General features: G+C 36.8%; 1 protein-coding gene and 1 long non-coding RNA gene across 10 annotated transcripts in view; one reads left to right on the forward strand and one right to left on the reverse strand.

Moving 5' to 3' along the window:
• LOC146433925 (uncharacterized) lies at nucleotides 1-26,539 on the forward strand. Its single transcript, XR_014853760.1, has 3 exons — nucleotides 1-125; nucleotides 16,469-16,614; nucleotides 26,390-26,539. It is a non-coding gene; the product is annotated as an uncharacterized LOC146433925 (long non-coding RNA).
• EVI5 (ecotropic viral integration site 5) overlaps nucleotides 1,521-27,803 on the reverse strand; it is a 79,489-nt gene continuing 53,206 nt past the window's right edge. For 8 of the 9 annotated variants that reach the window (XM_085068077.1, XM_085068076.1, XM_085068070.1 and 5 more), the window contains 2 exons: nucleotides 23,898-23,993; nucleotides 1,521-2,793 (listed from right to left, as the gene is read on the reverse strand). In XM_085068077.1, coding sequence (XP_084924203.1) covers nucleotides 2,491-2,793; nucleotides 23,898-23,993 — 399 coding nt within the window. In that variant the 3' untranslated portion in view covers nucleotides 1,521-2,490. The other variant, XM_085068073.1, reaches the window with a different exon arrangement.

Raw genomic sequence — 27,803 nt, forward strand, 5'->3', positions numbered from 1 at the left:
AGGCAGAGAGATGAGCGTCATTTTTTTGCCAGAGAGCTGGAGAAAAAGCAGGATGATTCTGAACACCTTGTCCTGGGCTGTCTTGCTAGGACAGTCTGTACATAACCAAGTCTTCTGAAACTGCGGTATGTTCAGTGATTCGCTTTCATCACTAGAAGAGATGTAGTCTGTTGGATAAGGACTTTTGCATGTTTTTATTTATGCTGTTATTCGGTATCCGTATTTATTCTATTTGTATACTTTAAAACCACAAAAGTTCAGGAAATAACCCTTAACATCTAATCTCATTTGCTATCACTCAAACAGTAAGGCAGTTATTGCAAAATCATAACACTTCACTATTCAAACAGACAGAGTTTTTATGGCCCTCCAACTGAATTTTGCGCCTGCCACTTATTACAGAACATTACCTTTAAGAGAGGCTTGCAGCTGGTATTGATGACAGACAAGACATTTGTCACCTATCTCCTTGGGCAACAATGATCCAGGTGCAAACCTAAGTTAGCAGATGCTCATTGGAAGGAAAAAAGACAACTGTTACTCATTTGTGAATGAAAGTGCTCCTGATTTCGTTTTGCATACGTGGCATTGAATAAGAATCACTCAGCTAATCCAACTCAGAGGTGCCAATTTCCACAGGCTATACTTGGAACTTCATATTTACTGGTAGGATGTGGGGAAATTTTGTAGAAATACTGAAACAAGTTAGGAGCTACAGAAATCAGTACTTTGGAATTTGTCACCCACAGGCTTAAAAGATTTAAATTAGGTTGCACCTTGGCACTCAACCATATTGTTGAGATGCCCATAATGTGCTGTTTCTATGCAGCCTTCTCTATCATTCCTTCAACATTTGTTATCTCCTCAGTTGTGCTGTTTCTTCCTGAAAACATACTCAAAACAGAGGGAAAAGAAAAGCCTAACAGGACTAGCAGATGCATTCAGCAGAATGTTTCCACACTTTTTGCAATTTTAAACAACTACACTGCTTCTCATGGGTAGCAAACCAGTTAACATATATTGCCTATCACTATCAAACTTCTGCATGGCTTCTTTTAATGAATTGAACAGTTGCAAACATTGCTAAAAGAAGTCTTAAGGATTGTTTAATTACATCAGATGGCAATAACAGAATATTCTTGACTAGAATGTGTCTGTGAGGGCAAGTAAATGTTCATATGACAACGGTGAAATATCTTGTTCTGTTCAAGAAGCTAAGGCTGATTCATTGGATCTCAGTTTTTAGGACACTGGAAGCAGATTGCTCAGCTCAGCTCTTACTGCTTTGCTCAATCACAGAAATTTGTTGATGGCACCAATAACTTATTTCCTAGATAGCTCTGCAATATAAACTGTAAGAGGACTGAATGTATGTATTTTCACTGCACTGACCGTGTTGTCATTAGAATTAAGACATGAATAATTCTTCACCTTATTTGAACCTATCTAGAGCCTGCAAGTAACTATGTGTTAACCAAGGACTATAGCTTGGAAGGGACTAAACACTAAATGCTGCAACCTTGTTAAATCATGAAAAATTTATTTTCATTACATATACATGAAGGTAAAAGATTTCAGTCAATAGTGTTTTGAACAAGCATTTCTGACATGAGCCTGTTAGTATAGCTAGGCTGAAACTTAATGCAAAGTTAGTGTTTTGCCTTTATTTAGTAATTCACTTTCAGTGTGTATATACAGAATTCATTTTCCCGTTAGAATACCAGAGACAGTAATATTGCAACATTTACATTCCTCATATAAAATGGAGTAATGTACATTTTCAGCTTGGTGTAGATACATAAATATGTACAAAATACACATTATTGTAATTAACATATTCAGACCAGTTATTATTTAGCAACATCAAAAGCAGATGCACACATATTTAAGTGAAAATGGTGAAAAACACCTTTATGACATTAGTGACCATTATTTGCATATATAAAGTAGTACAGATAAAGGCTTGTCTTTCAAGCCTTCTGTGGGCATCCAATAACTTTAGTAAAAAACCAAAACTAATTGAGAAGCATAAGATAATTATATATATTTATGTGTCATGATCAGATGGTTTACTAGGGCCCATCTTGATCACAAAAGGATAACAATGTAAAACATACACATTTGTTCAGAGCATAAAATATTGCACAAAAGCAATTTCTTTTGAGGAAAATAATTCCCATATTTGTGAACAGCAAAATGGTTCTTACACATTAAAGAAATAATATATTTGCAGTTTCTAAACCAAAGAACATTCAGTAATACTGTCAAAACTGTCATCCATCAACTTCTTCCCAGCCTGTTTTATGGCAATGGTATGTCATTAGCAAGATTTGGCAAAGAGAGAAGGCAGATAGACAGTACATGTATATATTTATCACAGGCCAGACCAAATCCAATAGTTACCTAACCCAACTGCTGGATAGTTTCAGTTATCTGACAATTTCAGCCTTAAAGAAATATGGAAGTCTTCAGTGCTAGTCACAGTGATAATCACACAGTAGTAGAGTAAGATTCCATTCTTCTCTTAGAAACCATCTTGTCTGAGTTCCCAGACTGAAGGGCACTTTCCTCAGTATCACTGTCACTGCTGTCTACAAGTGTGTGATCCAAAGCCATCTGACCAGTCCTCCTGGGTAGATGAAAGTTCACCCCACTCTCCTGTATGGAGTTAGTTATAAAATCTTCATCAGAAGAATGAAATGATTCATCATCTCCTGTGAAATGGTTGACAATGTGAATCCCATCAAAAGTGGGTTGGTCTGAGAAGTTTCTCTGGCCTTTTAGACATTTGATCTGTTAGAAAAAATGGAAACTGACAGTTAATCAGAGCTCAAGAGTCCAGCAATAAAAAACCCCAAACAAACAAAACCAAACAAAAAAACCCCCAACCAAATGCATTTTCAAGAAATGCTTCATTGAACTTTTGCTGGATAAAATGAAAGATGTGAAAGAAGCACATTTGATGATCACTTTGAATATTACAGTTTTAAGACATAATAATCAAGGTACCTAGAATCAGTAATGAGAGATTCCTTTTTTACTGCATCTTTAATATCCCCACAGGGATGGTTTCTGTTTCCTAGAGTGGCCTGTTTGTTTTGACAGCACTTTTGGCCTTAACATTTTACTTTTACAGCTCCATTCTTTCTCATATTGCCTGACTTCTTACTTGAGGAAGCCCCTCCCCACCAAAGAACAGGGTCCCAAGTGAATATTGCCAGTTTCTCACAGTCACAGAAAAGATTGCAGAGAATATGTTTAGTTCGGCCTACATTGTAACATTGAGAGTCTTAATTATCTAATTAATATCCAATGAGATTTCAGATCAAATAGTATGAGAGAAACATCTTTGTACAGCATAAATTGATTGTAGTTGCAATTTTAAGAGAACATCAAACATGACAAAAATGATTGTCAGACCATAGACAGATAACATTTTAATTCAGTGTGCCACAGAGTGATACACAATTTCAACCATGCATTCAAGCTATTAAAAACTAAAACCCAAAGCACTAATGTCTGGCAAGTCCCCTGTTAATTTAATGAAAAATAACTTCAACTCATGGAAGACATTCTGGAGGTTGCTTGGTTTTTTGGTGTTTAGGTTTGTTTGATCTAGAATTTAATTTCTGTTAGCTTTTAGTAGCAAATAACTCTGGGTCTGTTTGACAGTCTAAGAGTATTAAGATAAAAAATCCTGAGGATGCAGAAAAACATTAAAAATGCATTATAGAACCTTCCTAATGGTACTACTTTGGAGGTGACTTTTTACAGTAGGAGATCTGGAGAATAGAAAGAATAAAATGCCTGAAGAGTTTCTTGACAGAAATCTGTTTGATGTTTCAGAAATCTGAAGCAATATTCACTTTGATAAATAACAAGTGCATGTATGCCCTTGGTACTGACACCAGTAGGAGATTATTACCTGTCCATTTGGGGAAGAAGGAATCTCTGTACTTACCATGGGCTTGTGCAGAAGATGAGAATAAAAAAGGAGTTGAAAAAAGATCACAAGAGTCATAATCATGCTAGAAGCCATTAAATTGCATGTTAGCATGTAAAAACTCCAGCTTTTAATGTTATATCAAAAAATCCCTGTTAGGAATATGGGCACATGAGGTAGATCTAAATCTTGGTTGTCACTATGCATGCTAATGTTAGGTTTTTTGCATTTTCTTCACATATACATAGGCTGCAGTTGTTTCATAAAGACTTTGCATAAAGGCAAGCAAAGCAGAGTTCTACACTTGCACAGCATATCTCATGATGCAAGCAAAATCAGCTCATACCAAATATAAATATATCTGGTATAGATAATTTTTACTAGCTTCTATACCTAGATGCAGAAAGCATGATACAGACATTCCTGTGTTATTTAGAAATATTATTCCTGAAAATATCCTGCAATATGATCAGATTAGCTGCCACATGAATTTTCCAAAACAGCCATCAATTTTAGTCACTAAGAAAATAAAACACAGAAACCCAACAATTTCTCTCCACCCTCACCACAGGAAAAAAAAGAACGGCTGTACAAGTGACTACAAACTTCATATTAGTGTAAGAAATTATATGTTTTAGGTCTGTACAGCTAAGCCATTGGTTCACCTGAAATTATAAAGCTGATACGCAATGTTAGTTGTTTTGAACACTCAGAAAGCCAAACCAATGACCTCAACTGTTTTCCTGAAGACTTAAACATGATACCTTTAGATGAACTTATTTAGGTAACATGACAAAATCATGGTTTCACAGTTTTAGGCAGTAACCTTTCCAAATGGGAGTCTGTGGAAAATGCTGTTGGTGAAAAAAATCATGAATAGACACAGCCTTTGCCAGTTCCTAAAGGTAGTCTCAGAAAACACTGTGTTACCTTTGTGCATCCTTTCATTAGAATAACAAATCTGTGACCTTCCAGAAACACTTTTGATCTGCAGCTTTACACTTGCCTGCCTTTTTTAAGTACTCCTCACATCCAAGGGGAAAGAGACTGCTGCGAGGAAACATGAACTTACTGCAGAGAATATACACTACACATCTATCAATGGTCACAGAGTTCCATAACTTCTGTCTGCTTCAGAAATGCCCACCTCAGCCAGAGCACTACAGCATAGAATTTGTTTGTATTATGGGGATCAACAGGCTGGAGAGCAACACTGCTGAAGAGGACAATGGGGTCCTGACACACAGGAGGCTGAGCTCGAATCTCCACTGTCCCTGGGAAGTGATGAAGGCTAACAGCATACTAGGCTGCACTGACAAGGGAAAGTGTACTTTCATAGCTGAAGATAGTTCAGGGGCCCTTCCACCTAGTATTTGTTCAGGAGTATTTCTGAAGGAGCCCTAATATTTGCAATTTTCATTGCAAGAGGAAGGCTTTGTAAGGCTTCTCAAAGCATTTGAAACAACTTGCAGACAGCCTGCACTCCAGTGCCATTATGTACCAATGGCCAATGCCAGCGTAAAGCTCTAAAATGGAGGTTTCCTAAAATGAAGTTTTGTACTGTCACATAACTTTACAGTCTAGCAAGAGAGGATCTGCACTTCTAACAGAAAAAGCAGCATCTTTTTTCAAGGCAGGAACATTACTGTCCTCAGGGCTCAGGGCAACAGTCCATCATCCTAATATGTCTGCAACAGTGACAATAGGACTTTCATATTACCAAGCCTCCATTCACTTGTCCAAAAGCTGTTGAAGCAAATAGGACTGAAATTTTTTTCTAGCTGCTTCACCACACACTTATAGACCAGCCATCCATGACCAATTATATATTTGCTGTCCACTTTCACATCTTCCTGTGGCAGTAAATTCCAGAAATTCCTTTATTTGTTTTAAACTGATCTACTTGTTTTAGTTACTGCCCCCAAATTCTAATTATGCTGGAACAAGTGGCAAAAAGCAGTTCTGTGGTTATTATTCTGAAATTTACATCACACCACCTTCTTCAGCTTTCTCTCTAGAGCAGATGAGTTCCAATCCGTTTTAACCTCTCATAAACAGGCAGTGGTCCAGATAACTATCACTTCAGTTGCCCTTTAACTTCCCTACAGACCTTCTTTAAACTCTCTACATCCATCTAGATACCAAGTGGAAATACAACCCCCTTTATTTGGTTTCTAATACATTTCCTATCGATGCTCAACACTGCCTTGTCAGATTTGGCTGGTGCTGCATGCTAAGCCAGTGATGTCAGAGGACTCAGTAACAACTTGAAAACATCCTTCCTGATTTGTAACTACCAATTCTATGTTTGCCATTGTGTAGATTTTGCAATTGATAAATCACCTTATTCACACTGACGCTCATTTGTCAGCTAATTTTAAGACAGACTTGAGATTCTTGCTGTCAGTGTTTCATTTGAACATGGCTTAAGGGAGGAGCTAAAGCATTACACCAAGATGTTGCCATTTATCTAGCCAAGCATATTGAGACAATGGGAAATCCAACTAAGGGCTTGGAATGCAGGATGTGTGGAGCCAACCCAAACACACCCCCCATATCCTAGTTCTACTCTATCCTTATCCCTGAAGGAACTACAGCCATGTTGAGCAAAGTATGGACTTGCACCCCAGGGTCTCTTACTTTCTGTTCTCTTATGTACAAAGAGTTGATATTGGTTAAAGGCTTTCAGTTTTGAATCTGGCCTTCCTTCATGTGAAGGGAACTAGATCTCTGTCACTCCAAGACGTGACATTTAAACGAACCTGTTTCTTATTGCTTCATTTTTGCAAGAATCTCAAATCTGATCATATCTGCTAAAAAAAAAAAAAAAAGCACAACCAGTAAAAAAACCCTGGTCTGGTAAACTCCTTCTGTTTTGCTTTTAATTCTCAAAGGACATGTTCTCTAGAAGACTGCAGCTTCAACTCTGTTTTTTCACTACAGCACATTCACATGGTCTTTAGAGATTTCAAAGAGTTAATAACATCTTGTGATCAAAATATGTCATCATTATCTCTTAAAAAGCCAGCTGAATCAAGAACAGAATCTTACTAATATGTGCATTTATATACCCTCTTGTGTCTAAAGAATTCAGCATTTTAAAGACAAACTGTACGTCTACTGGTCAACATATGAAAATACTTTAACTCTACATATTCTTAACAGGTAACAGTGTACTTCCACAAATACAGAATAGCTGAAAAAAGGGTTACAATCAGATCCTTGAACTTCAGAATAAACTTTCTTACCTGATGCTGACTGCCTCATCAAGCCAGGCATGAAGGAGAAACAGTAAAGAGAAATTTAGAAGTTTTAAACAATTCAGAAGGTGTTCTATATTAAATCATAGGATCAAGTTTGAAAGGTGATAGTCAGTTGCAAGCAAGCTGTATTTCTAAGTCCTTTTGGCTTTTTTGACTGGGGAACATATGTCAAATTTTCAAGAGAGACTTTGTGAAAGAGTTTGACTTAAGGTCTGGGAGTCACTTTTATGTTGTAATGTGAGGTTTTAAGCTAGGAGTTCAGTGGTGAAAAGTCAAACTAAAATGCTACTATCTGCTCCCTTTAAAAGGCTTCAGTAACTAATTCTTGAAATTTACTCAATTCTAAAGCAGTAAAGACAGGTTTTAACAAAGCTTGCCAATAAATATTAAATCTAGTCACAGTAAGATAACCAAGCAATACACAAGTAAGATCAAAATATGACCGCTGCCTTGGGTGAATAAAATTGGTTTTGGCAGAAGACAGTATGTCAATTTAAATGTTTATTTAAGAATAAAGATCCTGAACTCTCAGTGTTTTTACTCATAGCAAGAGGAATCTAAAAATCAGAGTTCCCTCTTTATTTGTTCCAACCTTAGTAAGAGTTGAAACTCTTCATAAGATTTCCTACTTAAAATGCAAACATGATTCAAAAGAAAACTAGAATGTTGCTTAAAATATGATCTAACCACATTTAGCTGAAGAAACAAGTCATAAGCATTTTCAAATACCTGTCCTATAATTCAGAAAAACATTGGCAACTTAGCAACATGAAAATAAGAGATTTAGAAGTCAAAACATAATTACAAGCCAATAAAAAATCAGTTATGATCTATTAAATTATAATCACATTTTACATTAATAAAAGCAAATTAATTTGAGTTCTTAAAAATTCCTGACACTGTCCACAGCATCTAATGGGATCCCTTATCATACCTAACAGCTGACTGCTACTTACTGATGACTCCTGTTGTAATGAGATTACTCCAGTTTAAGGCATACACTCCCACTAACTTCTTTTGGAAAAATAATTATCACACAAAATCAAGTAATTGGAGCATCTCCAATGGAATTAGTGGAAAATATGTTGCCAGTAAGGACACAAATATCAGTCCAGACAAATACTATATGGCCAGCAGGTACTACAACGCAGAAGCATTTCTGCACGTGCACCCAAAGGGAATGAACAATGTTAAGGCTGCAGGCCATTTCATGCTACCTTTTCACTTCCACGAACAAAAGCAACTCCTTAGATATCTTAAACTCTCTGAAGCCCATTTTTAAATACATGGTTGAGTCACATTCATAGTGAAACCACTGCAACATGAACACTGCACAAATGGAGACATCCTGAGCTACACGAATGGTTGCAGAAACTAATGTTAGTAATCCATCATCTAAAGCAGTTCTTAACAAATTTAATAGCTGTACAGTTTCCATGCAAATGGGGTTTCTAAAGTTTCCCAACAGAATCAAATTCCTTATATGAAAGAGACTGCAAAGCATGCATTATGACAGAATTTTATCAGAGCATTTTAATGAAAGCCATTGCTCATTGATCTTTGAACAGTCTGAGATTTAAAAAAATACTAAGTATGGTTTAATTAATCCTGCAATGAAGAAAAATTTTAAAGAAAAAACAAACCAGACAGTCATCATTTTCCTCAAGCATGCGGCAGCTTTTACCCAAACACATGGATCATATGCATGTTAAGATTATGTGTAAAAATCAACAACACATACTGCATGTAATACCACATTCTTTGTTTAGGAACAATTACACGTTCTCTAACAAATTAAAAAATAAATTCTAGAAATATAAGTTCAATTAGTGATGTATTATCTTTGTAACTGTATTAGGACAAAGCTCAAAGTTGTGGCTTTTATTTCAGTGTCAGAGAATTTCCTGTTTCACTTCAGTTAGCATTAAGGGCTTTTTTCTAAAGCCATAGCTATAAATGCAGCCATAATTAGTATTAAAAACTTCTAAATAACAGCCATGATCAGTGCCAGACAAGGGTCATTCTTGGAAATTACTGATGTTTCAAGAAGCCCAAACCAATCAGACCAAACAGATGCTGAATCCAGGAACTCCCATTTCCTCTCTTTGCTCCCACTACCAAACACAGTTGTCCCTCCTGAGGAAGAGACACCAACAGCCCAGGCTGACTGAGAGGTAACAGATGAGAGGTACAGCACAGGCTTCTCTTCCTTGAAATAGGTACAAAAAGCTGCAGAGATAGGTCCTCCTCCCAGCCTCTCACCAAAGCCATTCTGGATTCTCCAATGCCATATCTACCTGTAGAGATCTAAAAACTGAAATGCAGACCTCAAAATATATTTTGTAGACCTCAAAATATATCCAAGGAATATGTTCAGAAAGGAGGGGCAAAGGAAAGAGATATCACAATGTCTTTTCCTTTCACTATGAAGCAGATGAGCAAGATCTGTAATAATCAGATATTCTTAGTAGAGAAATTCCGGAAATAAGTTATATCCTCATTAATTGCTTTCATACATTTGTCTTTTTATTTAAAATACTAAAACTCCTCCAGAACAGCTTAGAGTCTTCTCAAATTCCCTAAAGATGTTCTGCTTCCTCTTAAAAATCTAACTAATTTTGAAATTAGTCCAATAGACAATTACACTCTCAAACAGGAAGTGTTACTATGCATATCTCTTTACTGCTCCTTTCTTTAAGATTTAATTTTTATTAAGGTGTCAAAATTTTAGAAAAAATCTCAGCTAGATTTTGCTGAAATCAAGTTAACACACTCTACTTGGTGCTGAAGAATCACGGACACCAGGAGGAAAGTGAACACACTTAAAAAGGTGTTTAAAATCTCCAGTAAACTATTTCATTAAAGTTTTAGAACAACACTAACATGGAAAAAAGTACCATTCCCCTTGTAGTTCACCTAAACTAAAAATATTAAAGTTAGTTAGGTGAGCGTTTGACATAAATTTGAGGTTTAGCAGGCTAGCACTACCACTACATAATTCTGTCATTTGTCTTTGCTTTTACCTTCTCCCCACCCCTAAAGGTGATATTGGTAGGGCAGTACTCAAGTTTCTCTTCAGAGACTAATTAAACAAATTAAACTAGTTAAGCAAAAGAAAGCAAACTGAAATTGTTGTTTAAAAAAAAATAATCCAGTGCATTAGGTGCTGAGACTTAACAAAGCAGGAAATACCTTGATCATGCTTACAAATAACATGCAGTGAGAGCATTTCCAAAATCTGTTGGCTAAATTGCTTCCTTTGTGGAAGCAATTATTGAACATTTAATTTATTCATTATTAAACATTTCATTTATCATAAAGGCTTTTCTCCTAAGACATAGTTTTGTCTTTGATATATACTTTAAATGTGGAATTTAATTTCCTCATCTAAAAACTGTCACCCAGCAGAAGATGCAGTGAGATAAACAAAATGTTGATTTTTAGGGAGTCCAGCAATGACCTTTGAAATCAAGGTGATAGTGAGTCCCTGTAGGATCCCTACAGGAAGAGCCAAGCAGCACTCCAACATACTCAGGACTTTCTGGGGCCACCTTAGCACATTTGGCCATTTATTTGGGACTGAGTTTTGCATGACAAAAACAGGAAACCTGCACAATCAACAACAAACACTGATAAGAGTTAGTGATTCTAGAATAGTGGAAGTTTAGTGGTTTCTATAAAACAGTATTTCTAAAGGATATAAAATAGGGTCCTAAAGAAAATTAACTCTGCTTTGTATGGATGTGTTCAGAGCTGTATTTGTTTACTTTCAGCATTACCTCATTGGATTCCCCAAAAATTTTATAATGCCCATACCAAGATAAAAATTTGTTGACAAAAAGTTTTAGAGGACTTGGTGGAATATTTGAAGTTGGAATATTTTATTACACTTCTTATTTTGAAGTGTAATAAAATGAATCTTGGTGAAAAGTTAATTTTGATTTGTTAGAATTTTTAGGATAAGCAGAAAGAAGCAGACAGGGAGAAGTTAGTTTTATGTTACTCTCAGTATAGCAGAAGGATTCAAAGGCAGCTGATTTGCAGCATACTTCATGGTAGGAAGACTGTAAATGTCCATATCCAGTTATCTCCAGGGTCTGATATATGTTTGAATGTCTTGATCCATACTATCTCAAAACAGTGCAACTACACGATCACACAACACCTACAAGACAGCTGAGGTATCAAACCCAGCCAGCACAGATTTAGGAAGGACAGGTCCTGCCTGACCAACCTGATCTCCTTTCATGACCAAGTGACCTGCTTGGTGGGTGCAGGGAAGGCTGTGGATGTTGTCTACCTGGACTTCAGCAAAGCCTTTGACACTATCTCCTACAGCATACTGTGGAGAAGCTGGCAGCCCATGGCTTGGACAGGTGCACCCTCTGCTGGGTTAAGAACCAGCTGGATGGCTGGGCCCAGAGAGTGCTGGGCAATGCTGCTGCATCCAGTTAGCAGCCGGTGACTGGTGGTGTTCCCCAGGGACACCAGTTCTGTTCAATATCTTTACTGATGATCTGGATGAGGGGATAGAGTTCACCATCAGCAAATTTGCAGATGACACCAAGCTGGGAGCAAGTGTTGATGTGCTGGATGGTAGGAGAGCTCTGGGAGGGACCTGGACAGGCTGGATAGATGGGCCAAATCCAACAATACGAGGTTTAACCAAACCAGGTGCCAGATCATGCACTTTGGCCACAACAACTCCCTGCACACTACAGGCTGGGGACAGAGTGGCTGGACAGTGGCCAGACAGATAAAGATCTGGGGGTAGTGACTGATGGCAGACTGAACATGAGTCAGCAGTGTGCTCACATGGCCAAGAAGGCCAATGGAATCCTGGCCTGTATCAGGAATAGTGTGGCCAGAAGGACCAGGGAAGTTGATCTCCCCCTGTACTCAGCAGTGGTTACACTGCACATTAAGTGCTGTTTTCAGTCCTGCGTCCCTCAGTTTAAGAAGGATGTTGGGATGCTTGAATGCATCCAGAGAAAGGCAACAAGGCTGGTGAAAAGTCTAGAAGACAAGCCCTGTAAGGAGTGACTGAGGGAGCTGGGGCTGTTTAGCCTGGACAAGAGGAGGCTCAGGGGAGACCTTAGCATTCTCTACAACTCCCTGAAAGGAGGTTGTAGCCAGATGGGGGTCTTCTCCCAGCAAGGCAACCAGCAAGAGGACAAGAGGACACAATCTTAAGCTGTGCCAGGGGAAGTTTAGGCTGGACATTAGAAAAAAAATTCTTCTCAGAAAGAGTTTGGGCATTGGAATGGGCTGCCCAGGGAAGTGGTGAACTCACTATCCCTGAAGGTGTTTAAGAAAAGACTGGGTGTGGCACTAAGTGCCATGGTCTAGTTGATAAGGTGGTGTTAGGTCATACTGTTGGACTCTGTGATCTCAAAGGTCTTTTCCAACCTAGTTAATTCTGTGCTTCTGTGATTTTGGGAGTTTATAAATTGAATTCAATCTAATATAACTGCAGTATCATTTATCCACTTCTTTGAGCAATTGCTACAAAAAAACATTGAAACTGGCAACAGAAGCTAACCAGAAATCAGAGCACGTAGTAAACTCCAGGCTGGATAATCGTACTGTGGGCCTAAGCCAGAATAGCCGTGAATGACAATATTAAATACCTGAACAGACCTAGGCTGTGCCAGTATGGCAGTTATTCTTGAAAGTTAAAAAACTCTGTCTCCAGACTGACTTTTTTCCCCATCTATAACAGGCTTAAAAGCAAGAATCATGAGGTATTACAACATTAATTGAATCTGCCCCACTCATAATTAGCTCTTTGGAAACCAAGATTATGTATGTGATTAATTACTAAAATCTCCTGTTTGAGGAAGTTATAACCTTTGGTTTTAAAACTCATATTTTTAAAAGGATGGCCAAAATTAATATATTGGTATACAACCTGAAATATTTATCTCAAATTAACTTTGCTGACCATATCACTAAACAGAGTTCAAACCCCTGCAGTGTGTTGTAAGTGAAAAGCAAAAGAGCAGCAGAGAATTTCCAAGACTGAGTAATTTCAGGCTTTGGGGTTTTTTTAACAGCACTTAAATATCTGGCCTCTCATTTAAATTGCCCGCTTCTGTAAGTCAGATTCAGTCTAATAGTAATATGAAATGTGTTACAAAATCCCTATAGCTGTCAGGAAGTTTAAATATAATCTATGGAATAATTTTACTGCATAAAAGAAAGCTCATCTCCGTTTTCCAGCTGTTTATTTCCTATTGCTCTGAATGTACTCTTAAATTTCTTGATTTAAGTTTTTTATAAAAAGTGGATTTTTTCAACATTATAATTTAGAGAGCACTTGAGCTAAAATGAAATACAATGTTAAATTAAATACATGTTATATGTCAGTTTTACCATAGATGAGTCTGCTGTATTGTAAACGTGACAAAGATTAAAACCAGCAACAAGTGTTCAGACCAGAAGGTTTCCAGTGAATCAGAACAGGAAACCAATAAAGCGATCCATGGGAGGTCATGACTTTTTGATCACTGCACTATATGGTGAAAGTATCTGGTTTTGATCTAGTGCAGTGTAATCAAGTTAAACTTTGAAGTTAGGTATCAAATATGCAGTTGAAATAGCAACAGCGCTGAAGAATACCCAACTTTTATGCTATTTGAAAAAGAAGTCAGTATTTGGTAACTATGTCAGGTTTTATTTCTTCAGGGAATTTTTCTAAGACCTGACAGGTCTGTTGTAGTGAGATTGTATGCAATTGAAGGAAGTTCCAAGCTGACAGGCCTAGGAATTTTCCTTCTACCTACTAGCTAGTTATTTATAGAAAGTTCCCAGAAACTCTTTCTACAAGAAGGTCTAATGGAAGTGTTTATTTGGAGTGAGGACATGGCAAGAAAAATATTTTAAAACAGCAGTATAATCACACTTAATGCACTCCAATTACTATATCCAAGAAAATACTTCAATCTCAATACTCCTCCTGTATGCATCTATAAATACAAACGTTACTGAAACCTCAAGCATTAACTAGAATGTACCAGCTGATACACTGAAAATGTACCCATTACAGGCAACAGTTACAGGAAATTATAATTTCACACTTTTACTCTGTCCTTTTAAAGCAGGAGTTAAACTCAGCACTTTAAAATAGACTAAATAACATTTTTGCCCCTGATTGCAGAAACTATGCTCATCTGTGCTGGCTGCCACTCAAACTGATAAACGAATTTTAGGAGGTGTTTCCATCACATTTTCACTATTTGCCCCACTTATATTCAGCTAAGTTTACAGACGCCTATTACAAGCTAATATAAGCAGTCCTCTTCTGAGCTTGTTTTCTCCCATAGCTGGCACCAGTATATGGGTGCTAGCACACAATTTTTGCAAGGAACAACCACTCAGATAAACCAGTGGAACCTCAATTCTTCCACTTTTCAAAACCCAAAACTTGATTTATAGGCAGAAAAACATAACAAACCCTGACAAAGCTCTAATCAGTAAAGCAGACAGGTCACACAGCTTCAACAATCAAGAACATTATTGCCATGATAATGAAATAATTATAATCTTACTCGCTTTGGTAATCCACACAAACTCTAAAGGACACAGTGTAATTAAGTATAGCTAGCAATATTAATGCTGCAATCTGCTGCTATCTCTAATGCTGCAATCAAGAACAATTATATTGCTCAGCAAGACATATCTGAAGCTTTCATGCAGTAGGATACAGTCAGAAAAAAAAAAGGAGGAAAATGTGTATAAAAGCGGCAATCACCAATCTTCATCTATTTTACCACTGAATCTAATCTGTCACTGGTGGCAGTGAAACAGTTAAGATTCATACTGAAAAGCATTGCGCTCATCCAAGTAAACAAAGTCATAGCTGTTCCATTTAAGGACAGACTACATCACTGGCCTGGTTATACTGGTCACATTTAGAGGTCTCCTTCACCCTCACCAGGGACGGAAAATATTTTGTTGATGGCGTTACTGGGGGGGAAGGGAGAGGAATCCACCTTATCTGATGCAAAGACAATGATTCATGGAATAAAGTGCCATCATTATAGAATCAATCCTGTCATTTTGGGCAGGTGTAACGTCTGTGTTAATTACACTGTGACGACCCAAAGTTAATTGGATTAAGCAAATTATATTCATAAAATGCAGAGGGATTCCATTGTATTTTCCATCTGCCTGTTGATTGCACATTTAGCCAGATAGTTTCTAAAGCTAGTTGCTTTATTAAGGGTGGACTAACTAAATTGGAGAAAGTTACTGGATAATTAAGTCTCCCAATCAGTTCAATCTTCCACTTCTGTAACAAGTTGGGCATTATCAAGCCACTATAACACCTCTGACTCTTAAGGACAAGCTGAGTTAAAGGAATAAAGCAATTCACTTTTCTAAACCATAGAGTATATATTTAACTATCCTGTGTAGACAAAGCTGCTACATTAGATTGGGTGTTTGCAAACCACATGACCTCACAAATGCTATCTTATCACATCACAGGTTCCTCAGACTGACCACAACCACTTAAATCAGACTCTGCCAGCACAGAGGCTCTGTAACTTTGACACATACTAGTAAAGCAACTACATTTTTAGCTGTCCTTGCAAGAACTTTACTTGCGGGGAGGGAAAAATCTGATCATCTCTTGTCCAACTGTGCTTGCAAGATACGGTAAAAGAAAAGCACATGATTTATTGTGCTATAAACTTCCACCACAAGCTGAAATGCTTACTTTGTAAATCTGAGTGCTAACATATTTCCTTTCAGGGACAACATTTCTTATCAAGCAAGAAAACATTTATAGAGAGTCACGTATTTTGAAAGCAGTTGTCTAGTAAAAAAAAAACTATTAGAAGATGTTAATGTGACTCTAGTCTGTATTGAGAAACAAGTGTTTTACAGAAGTTAAAATAGGACTTTCAACCAACATTACTGAGAACTATGTTTTACTGAGAACTATGAAGGGAAAACAATTGACTGAAGTAAAAATTGACTGGAATGAATCCCACAAAGCTTAGCTGGTTTTATAAAAGTGATCCAGTAAAATGACAGTTTCCAAGAGACAAATGTAGATGTGCTTGTACTGCTTGAAAAAGGAATAATAAACTCCTTCCAGAAGAAATGGCGGGGGGGGGGCGGAATAAATTGGCAAGAGAGTAAAAGAGCATTATATTGAATAGCAAATGCTACAGGAAGAGTTCTAGGCTTTTTGGGCCTTGCTGTTTTTGCCTTAGCTCTGATGAAAGAAATGTTACCTATTTCTGTTCCTCAGGTACTTGAATGGTGATAAATCTGATCTTCTCTCATTCTCATTTGCGCATATGATCTGATCCACTGCTATGCATCATTAAATATGTCTTCAGAGAACTTGAAAAAATTTCTATAGGTTGGACTTCAACTAGAATTCACTTTCCCCAGGTAATCATCATATCTCCGTTATGCAAAGCTATGTAATTTACTCCAAGTTATTTGCGCTGCTTCTGAATGTAGTCTAGTGGTGCAACAAATAAGAGAACATTCGATTTGTTAAGCATTGAATTTGACTCAGTGGACGTCTAGTAATAAAATTAACAGAGGAAAGGAGTAATGCTTTCCACTGGTATCCCATCATGAAGCCCAGATGCAATTATTATGACAGAAACAGGAGCTAGGAATGCTACTAGAAGTGGCCAACACATCTTGTTGGCCAATGCGCTACTCCAATGCGCCATAAGCAGCATCACAATTTTGTTCTCATCTATGGCCAATGCAGGAATCATCATTTAGCTGTTTGTAAAGATATTTCCTCATCTCTTCAGGGGACAAACCTGGTTCAATCAGTGCTGGGGCCCAGAACCACTCACTGATTTAAGATTATTAGTTACTAGAACAAGAAAAAAAAAAAAAACAAGGAAGAAATAATTTGAGAGCTTTAAAACACAGTTTACCTACTGTTTATGGTAAAGAAACTGTTAATGTGGTTGAATATTTCATCCTGTATACTACAGTGCATTGAAATTTATTTAGGTATTTTATTATGTGGGAATTTTTTTAATCCTTCACACCAATGGGCTACAGTTCACTTTCCCTTCTCCATTTTAGTTTCAGCAGTGAAAGCCTAGAAAGCTAATGCAAGTTGCAAGATGTATTCTCGATTCAGCCATATAACCAATTACTCCTTTAGTCACAACTTATACATTATTTATCCTCAAAGTCATTACTTAAAGTGTCTTGAATTTTATTTACACAATCAAAATCTTTTAAAAGCATAGTATTTAATCTCCAACTTTTATATCTCTTTTCATTAAGCCAATCTTAAAATGTTAGCTCACCAGGAGCAAGATCAGACCAAGAGATAACACCTATATCAGAATCTTACTGACTGCATTAGGTTCTTAAAACATAATATCAGATCCATTCCTAGATAAACCATACGTACGTGGAAATGGAAGAGTAGTAAACTAATGGTCACTACTTCTTTGAAGAGCTATCAAGTTTGCAGATAGTGAAATGGGAAATACCTTTAAAAACACCCCATTTTCTGCATTGTCAATATGCAAGAATTTAATCTCTAGAATTTTACTTAGAGGTACTATTATGAAGTCTTTTAAATGCCTGAAAAAATATTTTGGCAGAATAATAATGCTCCAGTCATTTGACATCTTGTTTTTTTCCATCAGCCATGGTGCAATATTGTTAATTGGACAAGTTTGCAGAGGGTTTTCTAAATGTTGGAACAGTGTGCCACACTAACAACAGGACTTTGCTTTTCATTCAAATATCAAACATACCTGTGTAAGATTTGCACATCATCCTTGCTTCTTCTCAAAATATTGCAACTAATAATTTGTCAAGAGGATATCTCATTAGAAAGAAACAGCTAGGAGAAAACTATCTCTGTGTTCTCCCTCTGACATTGGTCAACAGCAGATGCATGCAGAAAAAAAAAGGCAAAGTATGTTGTGGTACTTTTACAATGTTCTTCCTCAACTCTGGCAATCAGAGTGATGTGGGATGGAATAGTCTCTGCAGATGCACAGATGTCATAGTAAAATTGAAAAATGGGCTATCTTCAACATCCGTATTCCTGCTTTCTAAGGAAAAAAAGTCTTAAGTGAAGGAAGTTCTGTTTCTGTATGTTGCTGTTGTCCTTCATAAAGCCGTCCTCTAGCACAGATAGCTAATATACATCCACTATCCCAAACTGTAGAGGCTACTTGCTTTTGTGGACTTAAACACGTTAGGCAGAATTCAGCTTTCAATATGAAAACTGTCGTAAGATTAAAACAAACCCACATTTGAAATACTGTAGTATATAAAGACAAAAAACTGAAGTTTAACAGCAAAACAAACACATGAAATGATTCCAAGAGAGCCCAAATCATCTAATGCTGTGACAAAGGCAAACTTTGTAAAATTTCATGTGAAACAACTTAAGCACTTCAGTCCTAAATCACAAAGTCTGAAAGACTGGAAACCACTTGCTTTTGTCTCCAAAGGTGTCTTGTGGTCTGCCAGTGTAGTTTGTGGGTAAACACGTCAATCCTAATCTTTTGTACCACCCCTGTAATCTAGGTAACACATGCAAGCCTTGCAACATCCAACAGGAAGCAGAGGCAGCTGCTGGGTAATATATATATAAAGTGACTGCACATACAGAGGGGTAGTGCATGAAATGCAGAACTTCAGCAGTTTATAAATCATTTAATTCCATTCAGTTCGAATTAAAAAGAAAAAGAGGGACTACAAACAACCTCCTCCTTGTTTCTCCAGTATATGATTTGTGTTTAAAAGAGTAACAGCTTGTTCAAGAGCCATAGTGTTTCTTAAATCTTCAAATTTACTTAATTGTAAACTTTTAACAGTCTAAACTTCCAACGTATTAATTTCCACATAGCTTAACAGCTTTACTTCACTACTACATACTTAGGGAGATACTCTCTTGAGCGGTAAAAATATTTCACTGAAGTTGCTTTCACTAGCACTCCTTGTTTAGCCTGAAAGTATCTAACCACGGTACAAACCTTGCAGTGTCTGTATGTTCATGCCATTTATATTACATCAGTTAAAGTACGTGAACTGGAAGGTCAAGTGACAGAACAGACTGATCACTAGACCATACTTCTGTGCCAAACACAGGGCAACCAAACTTCTGTATTTACTGACAAGAGTAACAAAAGTTGCTTCACAGAAGCTGCAGCCTGTTGGGGCTGCACAATGAGAAAGCATTTTAAGTTACAATTCTACTAAGCTAGAAGTCAAGACTGCTGTAGAGATAGCTTTAAGAATGGGAAGGAAATGGAGGAAGAAAGAAAATGCTAGGTGGAAAGACTTCAATTAATGAAAAGAACAAACAGCAACTGAACACGAAATTCTGAGAAGGCAAACAGAGTGTCTAAGGCTAGTACATACTAAAAGCTCTCAAAGAAGTTTATATCATGGCTTCCTGTTTGTGACGATCCTCAACATTTCAAGTTTTCACATTAGTTTCAGCCTTCAACAATAAAGTCAACAACAACTTTGTGCCCAATAAAGCAACTCAGCCAATAAGGAAGAAAGGAAGTACAGCAGTTAATATGCATGACTTACCACAGGATTAGCTACTGGCTAACTAGAAATACTACAGTCTGAGTGTCCTTTCATTCTACATCAGCTGTTCTTTGAATGTTGATAGGATTGTAAAAGATTACAGAATAGCTGTCAGTAACTTTCTAGGGAATGAGCATAAAACCAGATATGTTTACTAAAGTTAAAAATGCAAGTAAGTAGTAACTGATCTACATGTATTTGACTTCTGAGTGAAGTTATGGTTGCACTGAGGAATTTAAGAATTAATTCACTATTTTAGGTAACATTAAAAATCCCACTCTATATTCTAACCCATACTTGATTGTTCAAGTCAGTGCAAACAAAGAGGTGCATGTGAGTAGATTTAAGATAATTTGCACAGAACCATAGAACTTTAAGGCTGGAAAAGGCCTCTACAGAGTCTAACTATGAACCTAACACTGCAGTGTTCATGACTAAAGCAGAAGTTTACAGAAGTCTAGAGTCTAGTAGAGCAGAAGTCCACAACTTCTTGTTAAAATGTTCTCAAAGCTCCAAATTAGGTCTGTTTGTTCTCCTGAAGTGTTCATCAAATACATGTGTAAGACCTACTCTGAAGTAATCAATATACAACTCAGCATACCATGCTACAGAAATCCTCTGATTAGGTGTAAAAGGAATCAGGCAGGTACCTTGTTAGAACAAGCCAGAAATCCAAGAATTCCATTTATAGTTATTTTATTGTATTTGAATGGTAAAAAAAAGGCATATTTTTTATTTAATTACCCTGTACATTTAGTACCAATGTGGCTCATCCGCTCAATTTTTGGTGCCATACTACCAATTTTCAGTATGTGCAGTTTTATTCAGTAACAGGAACACAACTTCAGTTTATTACAAATAAGTTTTCATATAATGTTATTTGAAGACTGACTGTAGCATTATTATTCCTAGATGAGTACTAGGGTTGCTGAAACCTGTCCTTTAGGCTGCAAGCTGCATTATATTTAAGCAGCATGCAAAATTTTGTGCTCAGAAAAAGGTGACCAAAATAATTTTTTTAAAGTTTTGTTTATACTTACAAGAACTTCCAACCAATTGCCATTTGTAATCTGAGTCCACTGATTAACCATTTGATGTAGCATGCAGAGTTCCAATATGTAGCTGATTTAGGTTACCACATTGGAACAGGTGAGAAAAATATCTGAACTTTAAGGGCCAAACTTTTCTCATTTAGAAAGTCAAGAGACAATACAGCAACAGCTTGTTGCACCTGTGCCATTGCAAACTCTCACCCCCACTTCAGTGAAGTATTCAGCTTTAGACACTGGGCAGTAATAGAGACTCTCTGCTGTCATTCTCAGTGTTCCTCACTGATATTCTAGATTTGCTCTGTGCCCGCCTACTAGCCTGGCTTGCAAACACTGATGGAACAGTAGACCTTTCACAAGAGCTCTGCAATTGGAATGGATCATGCTGTTGCCACAACTTGGTACCATCACCATCTGATGGATGATATCACAGGATAGAATCAAAGTATGTAGCTCCTCAAGGCTCCATTGATACAGAAACATACACATTCACGTTGCTGGCCAAAGGCACGAATTAGTGTTTATCTAAAGGCCAGAAGATGGACTAAGTCTGCAGTTATTTGTATTCAATATAGGATTTGGTCATTATTTTGTTCCATCCCTCAGATGAAGAACCTGCAACTTTTCTGGTGTAAAAATCTGTAAAAATGCAATGCTGGAGAGGGAAAAAGTTAAATAAGCAGAATCAACATTGATGGTCATGCCAAGAAATTTAATCTTGCTTCACACATATCCATCCCTGCCATAAACTATCACTTCTGCTTTAACGAACATTTGCATTCATGTGCAGTTTAAAGTTACACAATTACAATATATTAGAAGGTAACCATAAAGTCACCGAGAGTTTTTTTGCTTTTCCAGTGCCTATTACATGCTAACCAGCTGGGAGGTTGTGGTCAGCATGTCACATACACCATCACGCTATCTTCAGGAAGGTGCATTTGCAAATGTGTAACGTTTCTTTTAGCTTTTGCAGAAGTAGAATCAGAAAGCAGCTAGCCAAATACCAAATAACATGGTCATTAGTGGATGCATGCATGAAAACACTTCAGATTTAAGGAAATTGTTTATTTAACTGGCATTGACTGAATGATACTAATCCTAACATTTAACAGTTGAGAGTATTTTTGTCTCATTCTATTGCCATTTTCTTCAGATTTTGCTTTTTGAGGAAACACTGCAGGAAACACTACTTTCCCTCTTAAGATTTTATTTTAAAAATAGACTAATAGATGTGTAACAGTAAGGGGGAAAGGGGAAAACAGTCATTAGTAAACAAAGACTTCCAGGCTTTAAGAAAGTCTGTGTAAGAATGCTGCCAAGGTAGAACTTGTCTATTACACAGAGAGTTTCATAAAATCATACAGTCACCAAGGTCAGAAAAGACCAGTAAGATCATCAAGTCATCAAGTTTCTCTATATCCTAGAATGATTTTGTTCCTATAGTGTTTACCTAGTTTGGAAATTAAAAATTAATCCACAACAAAGCACACATCTGGAAGAGAGGTGCTCTTCTACATGGAATTACTTGAACTCTGCTATTGTTGGAATCCATATTCTTCACAGTATTTCCTTTCATTCAAATGGGAATGCTAATAAAGATCTGTCTAGACTGAACTGCTTAGGAAATCACTGGTATTACTCAGAATTATTGTTCTGTGAGCTTATGAACCTCATCTTCATTCCAACCTGTTCACATTAATTTATACACAATAAAGACGTACAATATTGTCTGCCTTCATGACAATTCAGTTGCTCAGCCAGGCATGTAACAAATCATTGCATAGAGAAAATTATGCAACAGCTTTCCAACAGTAATTCTACTTTTCCCCCAAAGCAGTATTTGTTACCTTTTAAACCTACACTGAGCAGAGGAAAAAGTCAGTACAGTGCCTTATGTTATTCATAATGCAAAAATACACTAAATATCTGGCTTTCTGGGAATTCTACAAAAAAGCAACAAAGCAAACTAGTTAGAGTGCTTTAATGGAAAAAGCCAGGTTATTGATTTTTAAATCTGTTTTTAAGTGAGCTTAATGATTGGTAAAGGTGCTGGACTGATGGCCCTGGAGACTATCCTCAATCTATAGCATAGTGATCTATAGCATAGACAGCATTCCAAGATCATCAACTGCGTTATCACTCTCAAGGGATTGATCCTAAAAGCTTGGATCTACTAAGATTGTTACGAAAACACTATATCTACACTTAAAGAAAGGATGTGTTTATTTAATAAAAGCAAAAAGGCAACAAACAATTAGGTTGAATTGCTCTACAAGACTATGGTTTTAAGCAGCCCTCTCAGAGCTGTGTATGAAAAGGTAATTGAAACAGAAGCAGACTTTAATGCAAAGATGATGGGCATTTTGCACACAATGTAATATTAGGTAAAGGTATTTCTTCACAAGGCAGCATGAACTGAAAGGAGCCAGTGAGCAAAGGAGTTACATAAGACATTTCAGTTTCAAGACCTTCTCATCGTTTTAACAGAAAGTTACTACAACTATTAGAGCAAGGAAGTTTGAATTCAGAAATTTCATAGGTTGAAAGTCTTGGCAGTTTAAAACTTAAAAATCTGTTAACAGATGTTAAGCAAGCATCCTTTTTTTTTTTTAAGCAATCTCAGTATACTACCACATAAAATTCATCCTCACAACAGCAAGAACCAGAAAATTTACACATGGATCCTTCTACTTGCACAAATGAAGTTTAGTTTCTAAGCAGAGTAGCCTTAACAGTTGTAGCAAATAAAGACATAAAGGGGCTTATTTTCATAAATGCAGTTCCAAATAGAGTAAATGCAACACAAATACAATCAACTCATAAAATTAAAGAAAAAGCCAAGACAGAACATAAATGCCAATCTCATTTAACATCAAATCATGTAACTAAACACTTTTTTGTTCTCTTACATACCAAGATAAAGGCAAGATTCATGTATAAGAGTTTTATTGCATTCATTTAAAATAATATACTTCAGCAAAAACAGGCAGTGAAGATGTAATAACTATTAAATAAGCAAAATCTGCTACAGGTGGAAGGACAAAAGGTACAACCAATCAGAGACAGTAATATATAACTTACCTCATGATGCAGCTCAGCTATCTGATCTTTCAGTTCTCTGATGTACTGGTTAGAATCAGATTTATTAAGCTGCCCTTGAATTTTTCCTTCTTCTTTCTGTTTTGGTTAAGAAATAGAATTATATTAAAATTATTCAAAGATCTCCTACATTAAAAAAACTTATTTTAACTCTCTGCATATTTTTGTCATGAACAGAAGCTAGTCCCAGACACCACCCAGCACTTTCATTTGGTTGAAGCAGGTATCTAGAGGTGACACTGGCCAAACCAAGCTGGCTCTCTCAGTAGTAACAGGCAGGATTCTATGGAGGAAAATGAAGAATTAACACCTTTGCAGGTGGAATCCACATCCTGTGTATGGGAGATTGCATTTTAATAAACCACTCCTACAGAATACTATCCATACATGGAACATATCTTAGTGTACTTTATTTTCACTAATGTAAACTTTACATTTAGCAACAAGACATTTCCTTTTGTCTCCAAGTAAACAAAACAGTCTTTTCCTTGCATTGTGGGACAAGCACTGGGAAACAATACATATGACAAGGTTTTTTTCTCCTGTAAAAAGGATTGTAACATACAGAATAATGTGGTATTTGTCATGTAGGAGTTCCAGAGAGTATAAATGAAGAAAGGAATGTCCCCTAACACCAAAGCTTCAAGAAGTATACAGAAAAACTGGCAAGTAAAGAAAAATAAACCAACCCAAAAATAAATGAAGAGGAATATGGTATTCCCCTCATTTGTCAATCAAATGCAGCTCCTAAGTCTCAGGATGCTTGAATAGGTTTCACCTGCACTGAGTGCCTGCAGCACTAGTTTCCATCTTGTCCCTAAAGGGAACCCGAATGTGACTGAACCAAATTTGGCAGATCTGAGATAAATGATAACCCTGATGAGGAATGCATTCCATGTGTTCTGCTTGCTACTAGTACAATGCAGAACAACTCTGCTCTTGGCCTTTTCCAGCTAAGTAATTTCTGAAGCAGCCACCAGCTCTTAAGGATGCAAGCACCTTGATTTCATATAATTCTTTACCTTGACTGTAAATCACATACAAGCAATATCTTACAGAAATACAAATATAATGGGAATATCTTGTTTTCCTACCTATAGCTCATTTTGCTGAAGTTTTAATTACACTTGAAGAAAGCAAACCATTTACTTCAACAGCCAAATTAAAAGTAATTTGCAAAGAGAGGTTTGTGGCTAGCACAGACCTTTCTCGTGAGAATTCTTTCTTTCTTCTTCCTGTGTTTTATAAACAAAGCTAAAGTTTGGATGTTATTAAAACAGTTTCTCAAGATGTGGACAGTTCAGGCCTGGCCAATGGGCCTAGGGGGAGGTTTCAAACTGACCAATCTGGGTGACCTTTGAAAGTCTATATAAATTGGAATTAATTAATAAAATATCTCTTTTTGCCACACTGAGAACCTGGACTACTTCTCTCTGCTAGCAGCTCAACAGCGACAGAGGTTAAATATTTTTTAGAATGAAAAGTGTTAACTGTTCCTCAAAATATAAGACAAAAGCTTTAATGAAAAGGTTCCTTTAAAATACCCCTCTGATACAAACCGCAGGACAGAACTATGAGGAGAGATAATCTGCTACCTTCCAAACCCTTCTGCTGAATGAAGAGCAACTAGAACACTGTCAGTGTTGACAATATCAAAACAATATCTCTATTTTCAGGCTTTGTTTTTCTTGAAGTGAGGTATGCGTTACAGATGTACTCAAACAATAATTTTGTCACATTCACTATTAATTCCCATAGTCTGTAACATGGAAAACAAGACTCTTTAATGCATAATTCCACACTGAGCCTAATTTCCAAGATAAATTATGGTTAAATTCACATACACACACGAAAGTATTAACAATATTACTAATAGTTCCTGTCCTAAATAGTCAAAAAATCCCAAATGTAGCTTAACCCCATCATCTCTCCCTCAAGGATGACTACCAGCCTATGAAACAAAAGGCACATAACCCGCAGACTAAAAATACATCAGCATATGAAAAAATCTTCCTTGCTGTCAGACACTAGGATTCCACACAATGAGAATGACTTGATCTCTTGAGGTAGCAGGAATATATAGGAAAAAATCCTTGTCTTAAGTCCTTTCCCTCTGTTTGAAACTTTGACTTTCCCATTTAAGCCTCTTACTCCATGGACTCTACTACGTCACCATACACTATACAATCAAAATGCAACAGAAAAACAAGGTTTTAGCACAAATAGATCAGAGGTGCCATAGCCCTTTTAAAGCAGAAGCATAATAAACAGCTGAGCTTATGCAGAAACTGGGCACACAAGGGGCCATGAACCAGGTGCTCCCAAGTTAAGTCAGTATAAACTAACAGCAGAAGCAGGAAAATTTAAAAGGTTGGGTTTGGCACACAAATAGCTGAAAGCTGTTAGTATGTATCATATGAGAATTACACACTCCTACTACATTTAAGTGATGTTTTTGTTACTTTTTATTCTAGAAATAACACTGTAAAGCTTATGCAGATATCACAGAATAATTGCGTGTATTTGTTCATGGAAGAACTGACTATAGCTACAGCCAGTTGGAGCTGAATGGAGGGCATAAGCCTGCCTTGCAAGATGCCCATTATTAGTGAAAGACAAGTTTCAGTTTTCCTTTCAGGACTATAGATTTTGTAGAGCTGGCAATTCACAAAAATGCACTTAGCATTAGACAAAAAAAAAAAGGAACCCTGCCATGGCACTTTCTGCAGACATACTTTAAAAAAGGTCATGTTCTGACTTCCTCTTGCAGCACTCAAAATGCTAGGGGTCAGAAGCCAATCCTTTTAACTTGCTGCTAAGAAAAAAATAATCATGTATTTCTAATTAAATAATCCCATGTTCTGTGGGCTACCGAGTCAGTCTACAGTAGATAAATTGGAAGGATGACAGAAAAAAATTTGGACAAGATATCAGAGTCTTTTTTACAGCTGCTGTTCATCTCTGACCAACAGAAAAGATACAGTCTACTAAGTTGATCCTGCCATTATCTTTTAAAAATGATCATGCAAGTGGTAGAAAACCACTAAAAAACATGCACGAGTCAGACACCATAGCATTAAAATATATTTCTACCAATATCATCTAATTTAGAGAAAAAATAATAAGTAGACAGCTGAGAGTTTACGTATTTCAAACAAACAAAAAATACTAAAAAGCTTTATCTGTCATCTTTGATTTTAAGTTACCCAATATTCTTCAATACTGTGAAAAGAGATTGATGTTTCTCTTCAATACATACATTTTTACACAAAGTATTACCATGATCTTCCAAATTGTTTCACTTTCCAGTGACATTTCATGTTAGAAAGTATTCTGAACTTAATGCAAATAATTCTCACCTTCTGATGAGCATTCATTATTGAAAGGCAAATTTTAATGTGAGGAACTTAAATTTGGTAGTAATATTCTTTAACAGTAGTTTTTCATTAAGGCAGCTTGACACCATCACCCTTCACCCTCCTTTTCTCCAAACTAAACAAGCCTAAAATCCTTAGCCACTTCTCACAACTCTTTCTTTTCAGCCCTTTCATCAGCTTTATTACCCTCTGGACACATTCAAAGACCTTCACATTCTTCTGAAATAGTGGCGCCCAGAACTGCACGCAGTACCCAAAGTGAGGTCATACTACCAGTTACTACACAGTCCCACTGACGTAAGAAAAATTAAATTGCTTTCACGCAGCTTAATTTCATTTACTGCTTCCTGTTGTAGTACTTACTTTAGTAGGAACTGGACATTTCACTCTGCATTGGTTGTATACTGTGCTTGAATAGTTTTGTACTACTGTGCTTGAGCTGCTTTGTACTTCTGAGGAAAGCACTCAGATCAACTGTATGGGTTCAAAACTGAATATTGTGACTCCAAGT

This window comes from Lichenostomus cassidix, chromosome 8 (genome assembly GCF_008360975.1).
Source record: "Lichenostomus cassidix isolate B80296 chromosome 8, HeHo_3.0, whole genome shotgun sequence".
NCBI classification, from domain to species: domain Eukaryota; kingdom Metazoa; phylum Chordata; class Aves; order Passeriformes; family Meliphagidae; genus Lichenostomus; species Lichenostomus cassidix.